Source organism: Triturus cristatus, chromosome 7 (genome assembly GCF_964204655.1).
Source record: "Triturus cristatus chromosome 7, aTriCri1.1, whole genome shotgun sequence".
Taxonomy (NCBI): domain Eukaryota; kingdom Metazoa; phylum Chordata; class Amphibia; order Caudata; family Salamandridae; genus Triturus; species Triturus cristatus.
In genome coordinates this window covers 940,702,571-940,718,270 of record NC_140590.1, presented here as the reverse complement: position 1 = coordinate 940,718,270, position 15,700 = coordinate 940,702,571, and the positions used below count along the sequence as shown (strand labels likewise).

At 44.8% G+C, this 15,700-nt stretch overlaps 1 protein-coding gene across 1 annotated transcript in view; it reads right to left on the bottom strand.

Annotated features, from left to right (window-relative positions):
- The window catches only part of LOC146810884 (A disintegrin and metalloproteinase with thrombospondin motifs 2-like), a 1,551,661-nt gene that overhangs the window by 260,856 nt on the left and 1,275,105 nt on the right, over positions 1-15,700 (bottom strand). Inside the window, exon 13 of the mRNA XM_085617927.1 lies at positions 8,412-8,545. Coding sequence (XP_085474053.1) covers positions 8,412-8,545 — 134 coding nt within the window. The remainder of the gene's footprint in view (positions 1-8,411; positions 8,546-15,700) is intronic.

Genomic DNA, 15,700 nt, shown 5'->3' with positions numbered 1-15,700 from the left:
CATTAGTGATTGCACTCACAGAAATTAAAACTTTGAGCATTTATGCGGGTTTTAAATGATTGCAGCAAAATATCACCACTTGAAAAGTAGCCATTTGTTAATTATAGAAGAGTTCCTTGCATGTTTTAGGTTCTAACTACACCCAATTCTAATAATTTGCAAGGGAATATGAGTTGCAAAAATGTAATATTCCCAAAAGAGTGTTTGGTCTGGTTTTCATCACCGGCACAAATCCACGGTGTTGTCTTTGTTAATTTGTATGTTGCCGCGATGGAGCGAAAACCACGCAGCAGTGATTCTTTTCCGGTCTTTCACTGGCGTTTTACTCTTTTGATCATCAAACGCCACAGAAGCATTTTTGTTGGCTGGGTTTCGAAGCGGCTGTCGTCTTTTGACTAGCTGGAGGAACTGCGTGGGATCATGATCTACACAAACCAAGGACATAGAAGACATATGTGGAGACCCGCCATGGCCTAAATGTAAGGCTATCCTCTCAGCATCCTTCAGCTAAAGCGTTTAAGGGCTGTTTCCCATTACTGAAGCATTCTTTCTGGGATAAACTCCTTCATCTGTGGGATTTCAGTTTTATTTTCTACAAAGAACATACTGCCCAGAGCATCATCTGTAGGCAGGGAGTTTATGCCCCAGTATTTAGGGCACCCTATGCCATCCTAATAGATTAACCGCCAGTTTAAGTGAAGATGCATTCATTTATAGAAGGGACTGCATTCATCACTAAAGGAAGATAAGAAGTCATCCATCATGCTTGCAAACTATTTCCTAAGAGACAGAACATTGTTTACATTTTACATACCTTACAGAGCACAGAGCTTTCAGTTGTCTTATTCTAGCAATGTTAGCTAGAATTGACAATCCATGAGAAAAGAATTAAACAGCAAGCACTCTCATTGGATTAAAGAAAATGGGTAGCATGGTGGACAAAAAATGATGAAATGGGCCGCAGCTCCGAATAATTGCCAGTGGCTGAGATTAACTCAAGCATTCCACGCTTCACTTTTTTTTGCTTTCCTTCGTGCGAAGCCCTAAATGTGGTGGGTCTACCCAGATGCGAGCCCTGTATTTACTGTGCCATAGGCCTCACGCTAAATTTCACTGAGAAGGTCTAACTAGACCAGAACTTGACTAGGGGTGCTTTTATTCCCATACAGGAGACATGAGTTGGCAGTTTAGGTTGGTTTGTTTTTATTGGAGAAGGGCCAAGACCTATTTCCATATGGTTGGTCCTTTTATAGAGTGGCACTGTGGAAAAAATAACAATGAACTGGCGTGAACCTCTGAGTAATTACCCGAGCCTGAGATTAATTCAACCATTCCACCCACAGCACATTTGTATTTCTCACAACGATGAAGAAGATACCCCAAGACGTTTGGAAGCAGGTCCAAGAACTGGCCCATGACCATATCAATGGGGCCTAATGTCAGATTTAGAAGACAGAAGGTTTTATCTTTGATCAGGTTTTATAGCCTGGCATGTCAGCCATTTACTATCGTTGCTACAGAGCTATTTGCCAGTTCTATTGCTTTCATGAGTTATCAAGTGTCCCTCTACACAGGATACGGTACACCTGCCAAACGAGATGATGGTTATGTTATAGTTTGGCTCTAGTTTACCCTTTGGTAAAATAACTACAATCGACATTTAGCTGCAGAGTATTTCTATACACTGAGAACCCAGTAGTAGAGGAACAATGCTTGAACTGATGGTCATAACCAAATACTAGCCTGAAGTGTCTGAGCTGATGATCTAGATGCAGATGGCGGGTTACCTGGGTGAGCTTCACATGCTATAACACTGTGGTCTGCATGGTTGACCACTTTGAAGCTAAAACCGTGTAGCCCATGCACCTTGGAAAACGCACAGAAAATTGTGGTTTACACATAAGCCTGAAAATCTGGAATAGGCTACCCGAACCTATATGAGGGGACAATGCCTGACCTTTAGTCACTCATGCAATGAATCCTTTTGGAAACTCTAGTCAAAGAAAGAGGACTTTAAGTTTTTTTCTGTGATACAATTATTGCTTGCTGATCTGTCTATTCTGCACACAGGACATGACAGGTTGCTGTAACAAAAGTCAGACCACAACGGTAGAGTCAAGATGAACTCAAGGATTGTCCTTAGGAAATCTCTGTTCAAATCCAAGATTCACAAAAAGTCACCTGACTAATGGATTTAGGCTCACCAACTAGCAGAGATTCAACATGATATTGAAAATATGACTAATAAGATCACAGAGTCATGAGAGACATGAAGATCAATGCTAAAAAATTGCAAAACAACAGTAGCGAACACAGAATTGAGATCAACCACTATACGCCACTGAGAAGCAAATGAGATATTTTAGTCTGAAAGATTCCAAGGCTCCCTGCAAAAGTAGATGATGAAGAAACATAAGGAAGACACAACAATATCTACTTGGTGAACCTGACGGAGGTAGAAGATTGTGGGGACCTGATACCAAGCAATAGTGACTCAAACTAGTAACGACACTCATCCGTCTTGGACAAAACAAACAGGCCATCAAGGGTAAACCACACTGCTAGTAAAGTGAGGTGGAAAAAAATTCACCTTACAGGTTTTAATGACAAAACAACCAGATGCAGTAATCAATCAGGGAACCTAATGGAAGATACAACTTCCTAAAGAGCAGAGATTCACATTTGATTGGGACCTTACACTTATTACACACATAAAGAAGGTGGCCAAATATGTAAAATAACATCTCCACACCCTCAAATAGGCACCACATTATTCCCTAAAAACAGGGATATGTTATTTGGTCAGAGACAGACTAGATTTTGGAAATGCTACTCTGGCAGTGGCCCAACAAACGTCTATGGTCTATATAAAAAGCTGTACTGTTCCCAGTGACTAGGCTTGTGACCACAACTAGGAACCTTGATCACATCATTCCTTTACTGTACGACCTGCAGTGGCTCCCCACCACAGTATGAATCCAATTAGTGTTTGTATTGGTGGTGGTTTGGTACTGGCGTTGATGGTGGTATTGGCGGTGTTGTTTTATCAGTGGAGGTTTTTGTGGTGCTTGGTGGTGGTATTGGTGGTATTTGTGTTTGTAGTGCTGGTATTGGTATTGTTGGTGGTATCAATGGTAGTGTTGGTTTTCATGGTATTCATATAGTTGGTGTTGGTGATACTGGTAATGGTGGTATTAAAGATGGCTGTGAAATTGGGGGTGGTGGTATTGATAGTTTATGTACATAGTATTTGCCTAGCCCAAACCTAGCTGAATTGCAGCAGATCTCTGTTCAGGTTCTTGGGCAAAGATACACTTGGCAACTGATTGGATGGATAGCTGATCCTGAGAGCAGAATTGAACTGATGTAATGTTTATTTTGATTTATTTATACATTTTTATATAGTGTGAACATGACCCTTGTGGTTATCAGAGCATTTCACAGTGTTTAAGGAGATAGGTAGCATAAAGAAAAACATTGTAATCAAGAACGGAACACATTATGATAGAGTCCCCAAGAGAAAACACCACAGGGTCCAAGACAGACTACAAAACAATAATCCAAAAATAAGAACATAAGATGCCAGAGATAAGCATGCTTTAACAAGGTGTGTCTTGCTCTTCCTTAAATTGGATCAGTGTATGGTATTGGTTGTATAAATGGTGAATATGTTGGTGATGGCATGGAATAGGTGGAGGCATTGGTATTTTGGTTGGTGTGTTAGTGGTATTGTGATTGCAGTGGTGATATTGTGCTGGCAGTGGTATCATTGGAATTGGTAGTGGTGGGGGTATTGGCAGTGCTGGGATTGGTGGTGGTGAAATTACAAGCATTAGTGGTGGTAATACTACTGGTACTGTTTGTTTTGTTTTTTGGTGGTGGAAGTTTTGGTGATGGTATTGATGGCAGCACTAATATTGTGGTGGCTGTATTTGTATTAATTGCATTGGTAGTGGTGGGGTGGCACTGAGTTGGTACCATTAGTAGAAATCCATTGGTAGTGTTGGTGTTGCAATTATTGATGATGCTGGTACTAGTGATATTGGTTGTTGTGGCATGGGTGGGGTTATTACCCATACCACACTGTTAGTGGCGGCGGTTGCACTGGTGTTGTTGGTATTGGTGGTGGAGGCATTTGATGTGAAAATGGTGGTGGTATTTTGGTGGTGGTATTGGTGGTTATAGTTGTATTAATAATAGCGATTGTGGTTGTGTGGTATTAGTAGTGATAGTGGTATGATATTGGTGGTGGTGTGGTACTGGTAGGCCCGTTCAAGGGCCTGCATAATAACATGTCTACATCTAGTACACGTACCTCTCAATTACTTTTTATTGATAAAAGAGGAGTGGCCCCTCCATGTGATAAACAAAAAGAAATTAGAATGCCATATGCATGGACCTGGCTGCATTCTTTCTTAGAGGACCGCTGTTATCAGGTCTTTGAGGGGACAGCCTCATCCAAGCAGTGGCCTCTTAACTGTGGGGTCCCTCAAGGCTCCTCCCTGAGTCCCACCCTTTTTAATTCCTATATGGCCCCTCTAGCTGAAGTAGTCTCTCCATTCGGCATTAAAATAATCACCTACGCCGATGACACCCAGCTAGTGGTGGCACTTAATCACCCTGAGGGCTCATCTGACACGCTTGGCCTTTGTCTAGAGGCAGTTGCTCACTGGATGCACACTTCGCACCTAAAACTAAATGGAGATAAATCTGAACTTATGCTCTTAGGAAAATCCCCCTCGCCCTCTTCCCCCCTCTCCTGGCCTCCATGCATGGGTCCTTTGCCATTGCCTAAGCACCAAATTAAAAGTCTAGGCATCTGGCTCGATAGGACCCTCTGCTTTAACTATCAGACTACAAAGCTTTCAGCTATTTGTTTCGGTCTCTTACGTTTAATCAGAAAAATCCTTCCCCTCCTTCCCTTCCAAGCCAGGAGAATTTTGGTTCAAGCTTTAATCGTATCCCGTCTGGACTATGGGAATGCGCTTTATCTTGGCGCTCCTCAGTCCACCTTAAACAAATTACAGGTTATTCAAAACTGTGCCGCACGCCATTTGACTCAGACCCCTCGTAGACAATCAGCTAAACCTGCTTTGATGTCTTTACACTGGCAGCCCATCCGTGCCGGGATCCAGTTCAAGGCCATGTGCCTGGCCCATAAAGCTTTCTGGAAACATGGCCCCCAAATTCTTCACTCTTTGATAGTCCCCTATCAACCGACTAGGTCTCTCCGGTCTAGTAACACCTTCCTTACCGCGCCCCCAAAAGTCCGCAGAGCAAAATGGGGCGGTCGGTCTTTCACTTTGAATGCCTCCAATTTTTGGAATACCCTTCCACTTACGCTCCGCAGCGAACCCAACATTGTTCACTTTCGCAAACATCTCAAGACCTTCCTTTTTCTCTCAGCTTTCCAGTAACCTTTTTTTTCTTTCTGCTTCTGCTGTCCTTAAGCGCTACGAGGCCTTCGGGTAGTTACGCGCTATATAAATATAACTTCATTCATTCATTCATTCATATTCAGGTCAGGCTCACACTCGAATCATGACCAAAAAGCAATACAAAAAAGGCTGCTTCAGAAAAAAAGTTTGCTTTCCTATAAAAATGCACGTTTGAGGAAGAAATTAATTAACAAAAAGTGTGACTGCTGAATGTACATAACTACAATACAGGCAAGAGTGTTTCCACTCACCATATTTTAGAGCTTCCCTGCTTCATACTAAGGGCGTACGAAATGGGATTGTGCTGTAGTTCTGTTTAAATACCTTGGTTATATCTAATACGTATGACAACTGCACAGCATAAACGATGTATGCAGGTGTGTAGAGAGTAATATGCTGTTTGTTTCTGTTGTTGGGTAGGGAAAGCAAGGCCCACACAAGGCTTTGTTCTTTTATGGTCACAGCCCCCTGCCACACTCAACCATGGTAATGAGTAGCATGCACTCTGATGGATGGATGGATGGATGGATGGATGGATGGATGGATGGATGGATGGATGGATGGATGGATGGATGGATGGATGGATGGATGGATGGATGAATGGACAAGAACTCCATGTCAGAAGGACTTTGAATACTGGCTCTACTCCTTATGCCCTAGAAGTGTACCAGCAACCAGGAAGTGAGGGTGCATGTGAATCATTCAGTTAGCGGTCTACTGCTCACAGTTCCTACAGCTTTCATGATCCCGTTCTCCCCAGTCTCCAGCCCTGGCTAGCCCTACACCTGATCACCTGTACTCAACCAGAACCCTGACAGCAGTAGCGGCACCCCCCCTCCCCAGCGCCTTGAGACCCTACGGGTATGTAGCGCGCTTTATAAGTGTCACTGATTGATTGATTGATTGATTTTGGAAACGCATGTATGAAATCCACATTTTGATTTTTCTAATAACTAAGAGCAAAAGTGTATAAAAAGAATGGGGCCAAATTGTATATGGTCGCCTTCTGTACACTTTTCTAAACTATGCATAGGTATGCCTATTCAATTTTATGTAATTTTAAGTGTAAAATGCGAGTGCTTCCTTGTGTTACAATGTCATGGGCTGTTATGCCTCTTTAGATATCTCTGCTTCTTATGCTCTCTGTTCGAGAGAACGGGAGGAGTTCCCATGCCAAGCAGTGGCACATTCGGATCGATGTAGCTGTTTATGAGTACAGCAGAGAGCTGAGACAAGTAGGGGGTGCTAGTGAGACAGGGTTAAGGAAGTGCGAGTCAAGACCACCGCTTTTCTCGTTTCACCACTGTTCAGACTTGTAGAAGGTAAGAGACAGGGAATGCATCGGATCACCTCCTGCCATCCCACAACTTCTCTCATCTCTATAGAGACCCAGAACAGGCAGGTGAACAGCAGAGGAGGCCTACGAGAGGCAGGACGGCTTGGGAGAGGGAAGGCAGGCGGCCCGGCAGCTCCCTCCGACGGAGCACTCTGACTCGGTAGCAGTGAGCGACCAGGGATGGCAGGCTCCACTGCGGAGGATCCTCGTCATGACTGACCTCCATACACAGTAAGAGACGATCTGCCTCGCTGATTCCTTAAATTGTGGATTCTACTTTTTTCGTCAATGAATAAATAAATAAACATTTTTGGGGTGATCGTGCTACATAAAACAGGTCATGGTGCTGTTTGTGTATCATGTTGTTTTGTATGAATGGAAGTATAAGTATAGATAAATATTATAAAAACGTCAGCATATATGGGCAATCTACTGAAAGACGCCTACATGGGCATAGACTCGTGGCTCTGTCTGTCAGCAAGGTGTTCACCACGAGGCTAATAACGCGTAACGACTGCAACTAACTAGTAAAGGTAAGTACAAATAGCTAAGTATCGAATTACTGTTCTTAACTCAGCAGCTACTTACCTTAACCATTTCTTCAGGGGACATAAATTTGGACTTAAAGGTTAAAGGGCCCTTCCGGTGCACGGCGTCACAATAGATTTCTAGAATGCTGAGCATTGGTGACGGTTGGAGATGCAGGAATGCGAGAATGGTTCCTTTTTTTTCTCTACTCTGGAAAGCTCCTTTAAGAACAAGGGGGCATATCAACAAGCAGGCGATACAAAATTATCGCCGCTTTTGCGGCCGTTTTTGTCCGAAAAGCAGCGATAAGTTTATCGCCTAATCAGCAGGGTCACGCTAACGCGCGAAACCTTTGCTTTAGCGTCAGGATTCCTAACGCCCAGCTTTGTATCTCTAATGAGATGCAAAGTGGGCGTTCCTGACCTGGCATGACAGGAGAAATGTCGCTAAGCGACATTTCTCCTATCAGCAAGCCTAACGCTATGAAGCATAGCGTCAGGAAAAGTAGCGATAACTCCTGTTATCGCTACTTTCCTAACACCTGCTTCAGGACTGACTTAGCCATGATATCCTATGGAAGGTGGATATCATGGCTAAGTTTGTGAGTCCCCATCAACTAGCTAACGTGACATTATCGCTGGAAACCCAGCGATAATCTCACATTAGCCAGTTAGCGCTAGGATTTTTATCGCTGATGAGATAAGCGTTGCTAATAGCACGCTATCTCAGCGATAAAAATCGGCGCTAGCCGGCAATAATTATCCAAGCGCTAAGTGCGCTCAGCGATAATTATCGCCGGTTGTTGTTGATATGCCCCAGTGTATCTATACTATAATATGCATGCATACTTGTATAATATAGTAATGCAGTGGTGGTCAACAGCCAGCACTCGATATTTTTGCAGGTCGACATATTTTAACTCAAAATTGTAACACACAACCGTAACGGAAAATGAGGTAGACCAACAAAATCATACTTAAGTCAGTTTTTTTTAAACACTACTACCACAGTAAACTTTCTAAAAGGTAATGTTCAGTACTGGTCAATGTTAATTGATTAAGTTATTAGCATAATATATGAAATGTCAGTAGGTTATTGAGTTTACTCACCAGGCAATCTCCTCGCACACAGACGCTGAAAGGGTCCTTATAGGAGCAGAGTGTCCCATCATGCACCAGCCTTTTCATGTACACAACGTCACCAGTTTCTTTTGACTGACAGTAAAGGTGGCACCGTTCTTTTTCTAGAGAGGAATTTTACAAACAACATCAGGTCAAGGGCAAGTTAAATGAAAAAACCTTCATGAGCATCTGACTTTTGTGCAACATAATCCTCTGATTCTGAGCCTAGTCACGTTTTGGAATTTGAAGATACAATAAAGGCTGCACAAGAATGTGTGAGCATGCCTGTTCCTGTGTTCCAGCTGATGAATCACTGGATAAGAAAACAGTTTAAGACTACCAGTAGATTTAATCTTATTAAACTCTTTGCAAATCGTTCCCTTAGTTGGCCCTGCTACCTTAGCTGGCTTTACCTTCCAGCTAGTTTTTCCACACTCCTGTCTCACCAGGTCTACGTCGCATAGTAAAGGTATTACTTCTTGCCAGCTACACAATAATAACCCCTCCTTGGTGGCCCACTTGAAGAGGCACACTGAGGAAGATGATGCCATATTGCCATCATACGTACATGGGAGAAGCATACATGGAGAGCTGCAGAAGTATGGTGTTTTAGGAAATGTTTGACCAGAGGACCGCTACAGCCTTCTGTATCTATGTTTACCGTAGCCATACGCAACCTGAGAGTTCTGTTTCCATGAGGTTAGGATTTTAAGTGGGATGAAAACATTGGGGGGTCTATCAAAGGGGCGTGGCCGATGTAATTAAGGGTGTGGCTTAAAAACACATAGACTAAAAATCTGTGCCTAGCATAGTGTGCCACCCGACTGGTATTTTACTGCTTCTGTCCTTGTATCCAGGTACATAATACAACAAGTAACATTACACCTACAACAAGCCAGGACTGTTGGCTTTGACAATGGTTGCTAGTTGTGTATCATAAATAAGCAACAACTACGGCTTCATTGTATATAGCATTGGGAATCTTAAAGTTCTGACATGATGAGTCTGTGAAAGATCTATTTGAAGTTACATCAAAGGCAGAGTAGGGTGGGACTCCTGCAGAGTTAAGATTTATTTTTCACCCTGAGGGTGAGGGCAAAAATGGAGGGCCCGATAGGGACCCGTCTCAGCACCCACTTTTTAGAACTGACAGTGCTCGTCACTGGCAGAACCCAGCCCACTTAAAGCCCTGCATGAGGTGATGACGTGACTGTTGTAATGGTCACATCACCACTAGAATGTTAATATTAGAATTTGTAGTCTAGGAGTTAGGTAGAAGATACAGACGAGACCTGAAGTTGTTGGATGGGGTCTCTTGATTCTTTATACTTGAATAAAGAAGACACTGTCATTACCATTGGATGCTGTCTGTGTGTACTTCTTACAATGTAACAGCAGCCTAATCAATGAGTCTCTATGTGGAGCCATGAAGTAATTGGCTATATAGGTCTACAATGATTGCCTGCTTATAGAAAGCTAAGTCATTGTGCCCCTTCAGGGAAGTGTCTCTAGTGTACAAGTGGCTACTTTGGAAGTAGTGGAAGCTTTCAGAGATCAGTCATTCTTCAAGGCAGAGCCAAAAGTTTGCAGATGAAGTGCATACTTGGCAGCCCTTTGGGGCCGGATGCTCATATGTGGTTAAGGCAAAGAACGTCTCTGTTTAGGTGGACCCTGATCCGGGAAGTGACTAGTCCTGGAAGGCGGGTTGGACCTCCAGAGACCTAAAAGCCAGATAACCAAGTACCTGCCCAGGTCACTATTGAGCAGAGTCCAGGCCACTAGTGAACAGAGACCTTTCGGACCATCTTGATCGCAGAAACTTTTCATGAGGTACAAAGGACAGGAGACTGAGAGGAGTCTGATGAACCAGGAACCAATGACTGCTTTGTAGGCTGTAACACAGGCCTCAGGAGGTCTCCCCTGCTTATCCAGAAGCTCAGACCAGGCCCTGGGTTAGAGACCCAGCAGGAAACTGGGGTGGAAGGCCCCAGCCCTGAGTTTCATTCCCTGGCCAACGGTTTCTCAAAGAGCCCTGGACGGGGACCCGTAGACCTGGGGAGACCTCCCTTGCCTACCTAGGGTAAGAAGCTCTGACCGGGGCCTCGGTCAGAGCTCTGGATGGCCCTGGGTTGGAATCCCCTAGTCCTGGGCTCCTTTATCCAGCCTCTATGAAGCGCCCCCCCATAGCCCCTTGCCTGATACCCAGCTCAGGCTCCACGAACCGAGGCCTCAGAGCCCCTATCACCTCCAAAGACGAGTTGAATCTTTTTTCAGAAGTAACAGCGCAACTAGATGGCCATCCTTTGAGTCTGGGCATCTGATCAGTTGGAATCCCGGGCATCTGGTCACCTTCAATGAGTTCCTATGGTGTGTCCAGATGGTTGGGCTGCCCTAGAAGTCCCAATGAGGGCTCATTTGACTCTTCAAGTCCAGACATGGCTCCAGGAGGTTGGTGTGTTTTCTCTGACAGCCATCTTTGTCACTGGGCATGTACAGATTACAAGAAAGGGGGAAGCCCAGATTAGTAGGGACAGGGTCCCTGGTCCACCCTTGTTGTCCGGTCATTCTCTCCTGGGTGCCGCCAGGGCCTGGACAAGCCCCCAGGAACCCCCGGGGCCTGAATCTGCAATTTCCTTTCAGCCCTGTTCAATGGGCCTTTTCTCTAGGCCTTGCTTTCCGGAGAGTGCAGGGATGCAAATTGCAAAGCTGACAACCCCATGAAGGACAGCCTTCTCTGGGAGAGTTTTAGCCAGCACTCTACTATGATCATGATGGCTGGGCTGACCAGGAAGTCCAGATGATGGCTCATTTAGCTCGCCATGCCCAGTCAGGGCTCCAGGTGGTCGGATGCGTTCACTCAGATGGCCCCCTTTCACTCTGTGTGCATTGATTACTTGAAAGGCAGGTAGCCTTCCTCCAGATTATTAGGGACAAGGTATGAGGAAACCCATTGTCCTCCGGTCTTTCTCTGCAGGTACTGAAGGTCTGGGCTGACCAGACCTAGGGTTTCTTGGGCCTGAGTCTGTGGCTGTATTCCTGCCCTGTCCGATGGGCCTTCCCTTCAAGTTTCCGTTCCCAGAGAGCAGGCAAGGATGTAAAACTGATATCCCTGTGCAGGGCAGCCTGCTTGGAACATGGGGGGGGGGAGGGAGGCAGTGTATCCAGAACTATACTCTGATTGAATGGGTTCAGTAGTTCTGGGGTGGAAGCTGTGATATCATAGAAATAACAGGCAGGCAAAGCAGGACTCCTTGACAGGAGATGTATTGGTCGTTTCCCTGCACAGCTTGCTCTCTGCACCTTATCTCTCCACACAAGTACATTAACTGCCTTCCTTCAAAAACAAACCTTCTAAATATATTTTCCACAGCAATGTCATTCTATTCTAGCCTGACATTGCATCATTACATTTCGCCCCTCCCCTGTTTTGTTTTTAAACAAAGAGAAAAAGAGAGGGAAAGAAAAAAAACAAAAGAACAAAATAAAGAATATACATATATTCTAAACAAAAATAACAATGTTCAATTAAACGGTTTAGTTTGTTTGAAGCTCTCGTAGATCTTCTGATCAAAGTATCATGCTCTGAATGATTATCATTTTGCAAGCTTTTCTGTTTGTTAACTCTCACATCAAACCTCTCGAATAATTTTTTATTCCTTGGTACCATACTGCTATTATGTTGTGCAGTAACTGCTATTCCATGTACTTTTGTCACTTTCATTGAAGAAAGGTGAAACATACTTTGTGGCTTCCTTATCTGTCTTTGTTTTACCAACACTAAATCCTCTACTTGATCATCTTTTTCTTGAATGTTTCTCTTGTAATCTACATAATATTTCATCTTTTCTTTAACTTATTTGTCTCTTTTCATGATTTCAATATGGTCCTTTGGCAGTCTTGTCAGGAGATATGACAAACAAGTGTGCCAAGATTGAACAAACATTAGTTCAGATGGACATTTCCCTGTAGCACCTTGAGGTGTATTCTGATAATCACGCAAGACCACGCAATGCCTTATTATTAGAAATTTGATAAAGCTTTGCTCTTTGAGTAACTTTTTCAATATTGGCCATTAACCTTTCCACCATCCCATTTGCTTGAGGCCACATTGGGGTTATTTTCCTTTGTGTTACTTCTAAATAATTCATGAACTCCTTTCCACTAAATGGTGGTCGATTATCTGTTTTTATCACGTCTGGTATTCCCCATGAGGAGAAAACATTATCCAGAACAGGACGCACAGAGAATATTCAGCAAATATCACCAGCAAATAATGTCCAGGATCCAAAGGTCCACAGAAGAATGCTGCCTCATTAGAACACACTGCATCTGGTAATCTAGACATGCACAATTCTTCCACGTTCCTTTCCTTAGTAGTAGATTGACATGAATGACATGTTCATACAATCCCTTCGACTTGAATATCCAATCTTAGAAACCACATTTTTTCTCATAAATATTCTTTGTTGCTGATACCTCTCCATGACGGTCATGGGCACACATCTTTGCAAACTCAAAGGAATGACCAACCTATTGCCTCGTGAAAGGATGCCAAATGAAGCCATAGACAATTCAGACTGAATATCTTTGAATGCAAGAATATTTTTTTTCTTTCATTAGGCTGGAATGGTGTTGCACTATTTATTAATCTCCAATTAATTCAAGTTATATTTGTTATCTCTTGAATTTTTCATTCTACAGCGAAGCATCAATTAATTCTTCCTCTGAAATTACTTCTGGTACCTTTGACCTAAATTTAAAACATATGGACTCTTCAGCTTTGGTCAATTCACGCTCGGCGTAGTTGCGGAAAAGGAAGATGGCGGAGTTGCGCCGCGCGTCTGAAGACGCTCTCCATGCCTCCGTCGCCGATCCTCCAGTGAGCAGTCATCTCGCATCCGGCACACCCCTGCCTGCTAACCTCGCCTGTCCCGCTTGACCTGCTCGTTCCGCGTGTCCCGCGACCCTGGATTAGTGGGACATACAGCAAGTTGTGCCCGTCTTTCTTTCATTTGAAGGAGCCTCGCATCAGCAAATGTGCCACATCTCTTTGGCCAGCAAGGGGGTCTCTGCTTGCCGAGCCGCATGGTGGACTTCACAGCCAGTTCCATCCCAGGCTTTCCAGACTCCCCTGACGCCGTGAACGCCACACTCGTTGTTCAGGTGTTAAGTGTGGCTCTCCGGGAGCGTTTGCCTTTCAGCTGCAATTATAGAGGGGGAGCTGCAAGCTGTTATTGCTCCGCCATGTACGGCCAAAGGACGACGAAATGTAAGTACAAGTACAAGTGCGGTTTGCAAACCCGCAAACAAGGATAAGAACAGGGACAAGGAAGAAAACGGTGCAGAGACTTCACCAACAGGTAAGCAGAGCCTTTTCAATTCCTCTGCTGATACCAATACGGTCCATGCTGACACTGTCATTGCTGCTAGCTCCAGGGCTGAGTCTGGGATATGGTTACAGCTTGGCAAGCCAATTCTGAAATGACTTTAGTCAGGGAGAGCAACTGAACTGCTTAGGTCATGTGGGTCTGAAAACTCTATTCCGGGTGTTGTGATGGCCGAAGTGCTGAATGCTGCAGTACTGGATGTAAGAGGTGGCGAGGCTTGCTCGGACAGCGCTAGGGTCATGCCTGCTGCTGCACACCATATCTCTACATTACAGGAAGCTGGAGAAGCATCTAATTTAACTTATCCAGTAACTAGCTGGGCTGGCGACTCTGCGTTGGAGAAACACAGTCTAACGGATGAAATGACGAATAGCCCTGCAACAATTACTGTACATGGTGATCTAACTATGCAGGAAAGCAATGACCCCACGGAGACCTCTGATCAGACAATGGGGGGGCGGACCTCAGAAGGGGAACAGCAGTGATAGTTGCAGCAGCTCTGGAGTCATCAGTACTGGCGGGGAACTGCAATCAGAGCAATCAGAGCAAACAGGGCAACGTGTTCATAATTTCGCCGATTCTTACGCTGACACCGTCTCTAATGCTGGGGCAGTCGGTCCGAGCAGCGCCGCAAAGGCTGCAGATATGGGATGGTTCAATATGGCTCAAAGTTGGGAGGACAGCCAAGACAGCACCCCTGGCAGAGGGGGCAGAGGTGCGGTGAAAAACACAAGAGTTAAAAGCCCCAAAACCACTAAGACATGCAAAGGTGGCAAAAGCAGGAAAAGCCGAGTTGGGGCCATGGTTGGGGAGTAAAGCAGCAAGTGTACGACGCAATGGGGCGATTAAAGGAGGCTTCAACTAATACTGCTAAGCCCGGCCCTGGGACTAGTCCACTGCGGAAGTGGGTGTCTTCTAAAGGCGAAGTTAAAAATATCATCTCTAGGCTATCCAATGCCAGCAGTACAGCAACTACTCCTACAAAACTATCGGAGGGAGTCAGAGTAGACATCAATCAGGCGGATGCCACTGAAAAATCTGCATCTTTCACTAGCAGCGGTCTCCAGATATCTTCAGTCTTCTCCCCAACAACAAACTCTGTAGCGCCACTAACACTGCTAACTGTGCCAGGTCTAGGTCCCATAGTTAACAGTTTGGAGCAGACAGGAGAGGAGCTGTCATTGTTTAACATCATGCAAGATCGACAAGGCAGCTTCTAAACCCAAGGAGATCTACCGGATAGCTAAATCCCTCCTGCAACTTCCCGAGACCCCAAAGGATCACAACAATACCCAGACCCATTGTGAGGAGATAGCGGAGTTCTTTCACCATAAAATAGAAGTCATCAACTCCTCTTTCTCTCACTCCGCCACCTCGCCCAGCGATACCGCCAACATAGGCCCCACGACAGTCCCACTCAATGCTCTCAACAGCATTCCGTCACTAGACCTAATCAACCTAGAAAAGATTATGGGACAGGTCAAATCCGGATCACCCATCGATCCAGCCCCCCCTAGGGTTCTCATCCCGATAACCAGTCAGATTTCACCTACCATCCAAGACCTGCTCAACTCCTCCCTCCATACTGGCATTGTCCCGCCTCTATGGAAAAGAGCTATGGTCAAAGCTCTATTAAAGAAACCCAGCCTCGATCAAACCAATCCTTCTAACTACCGACCTATCTCCCTTCTACCCTGGCTCAGCAAACTTCTTGAGAAGCACGTCAATTCTGTTTTGACCGACTTCCTGGAATCTAACAACATACTGGACCTCACCCAGACGGGTTTTAGGCCTCGTCATGGAACGGAGACTGCCCTGATAGCAGTGACGGAGGAGGCAAGAAGGATCCTGGACGGTGGCGGGTCTGCGGCCATCGTCCTACTCGACCTA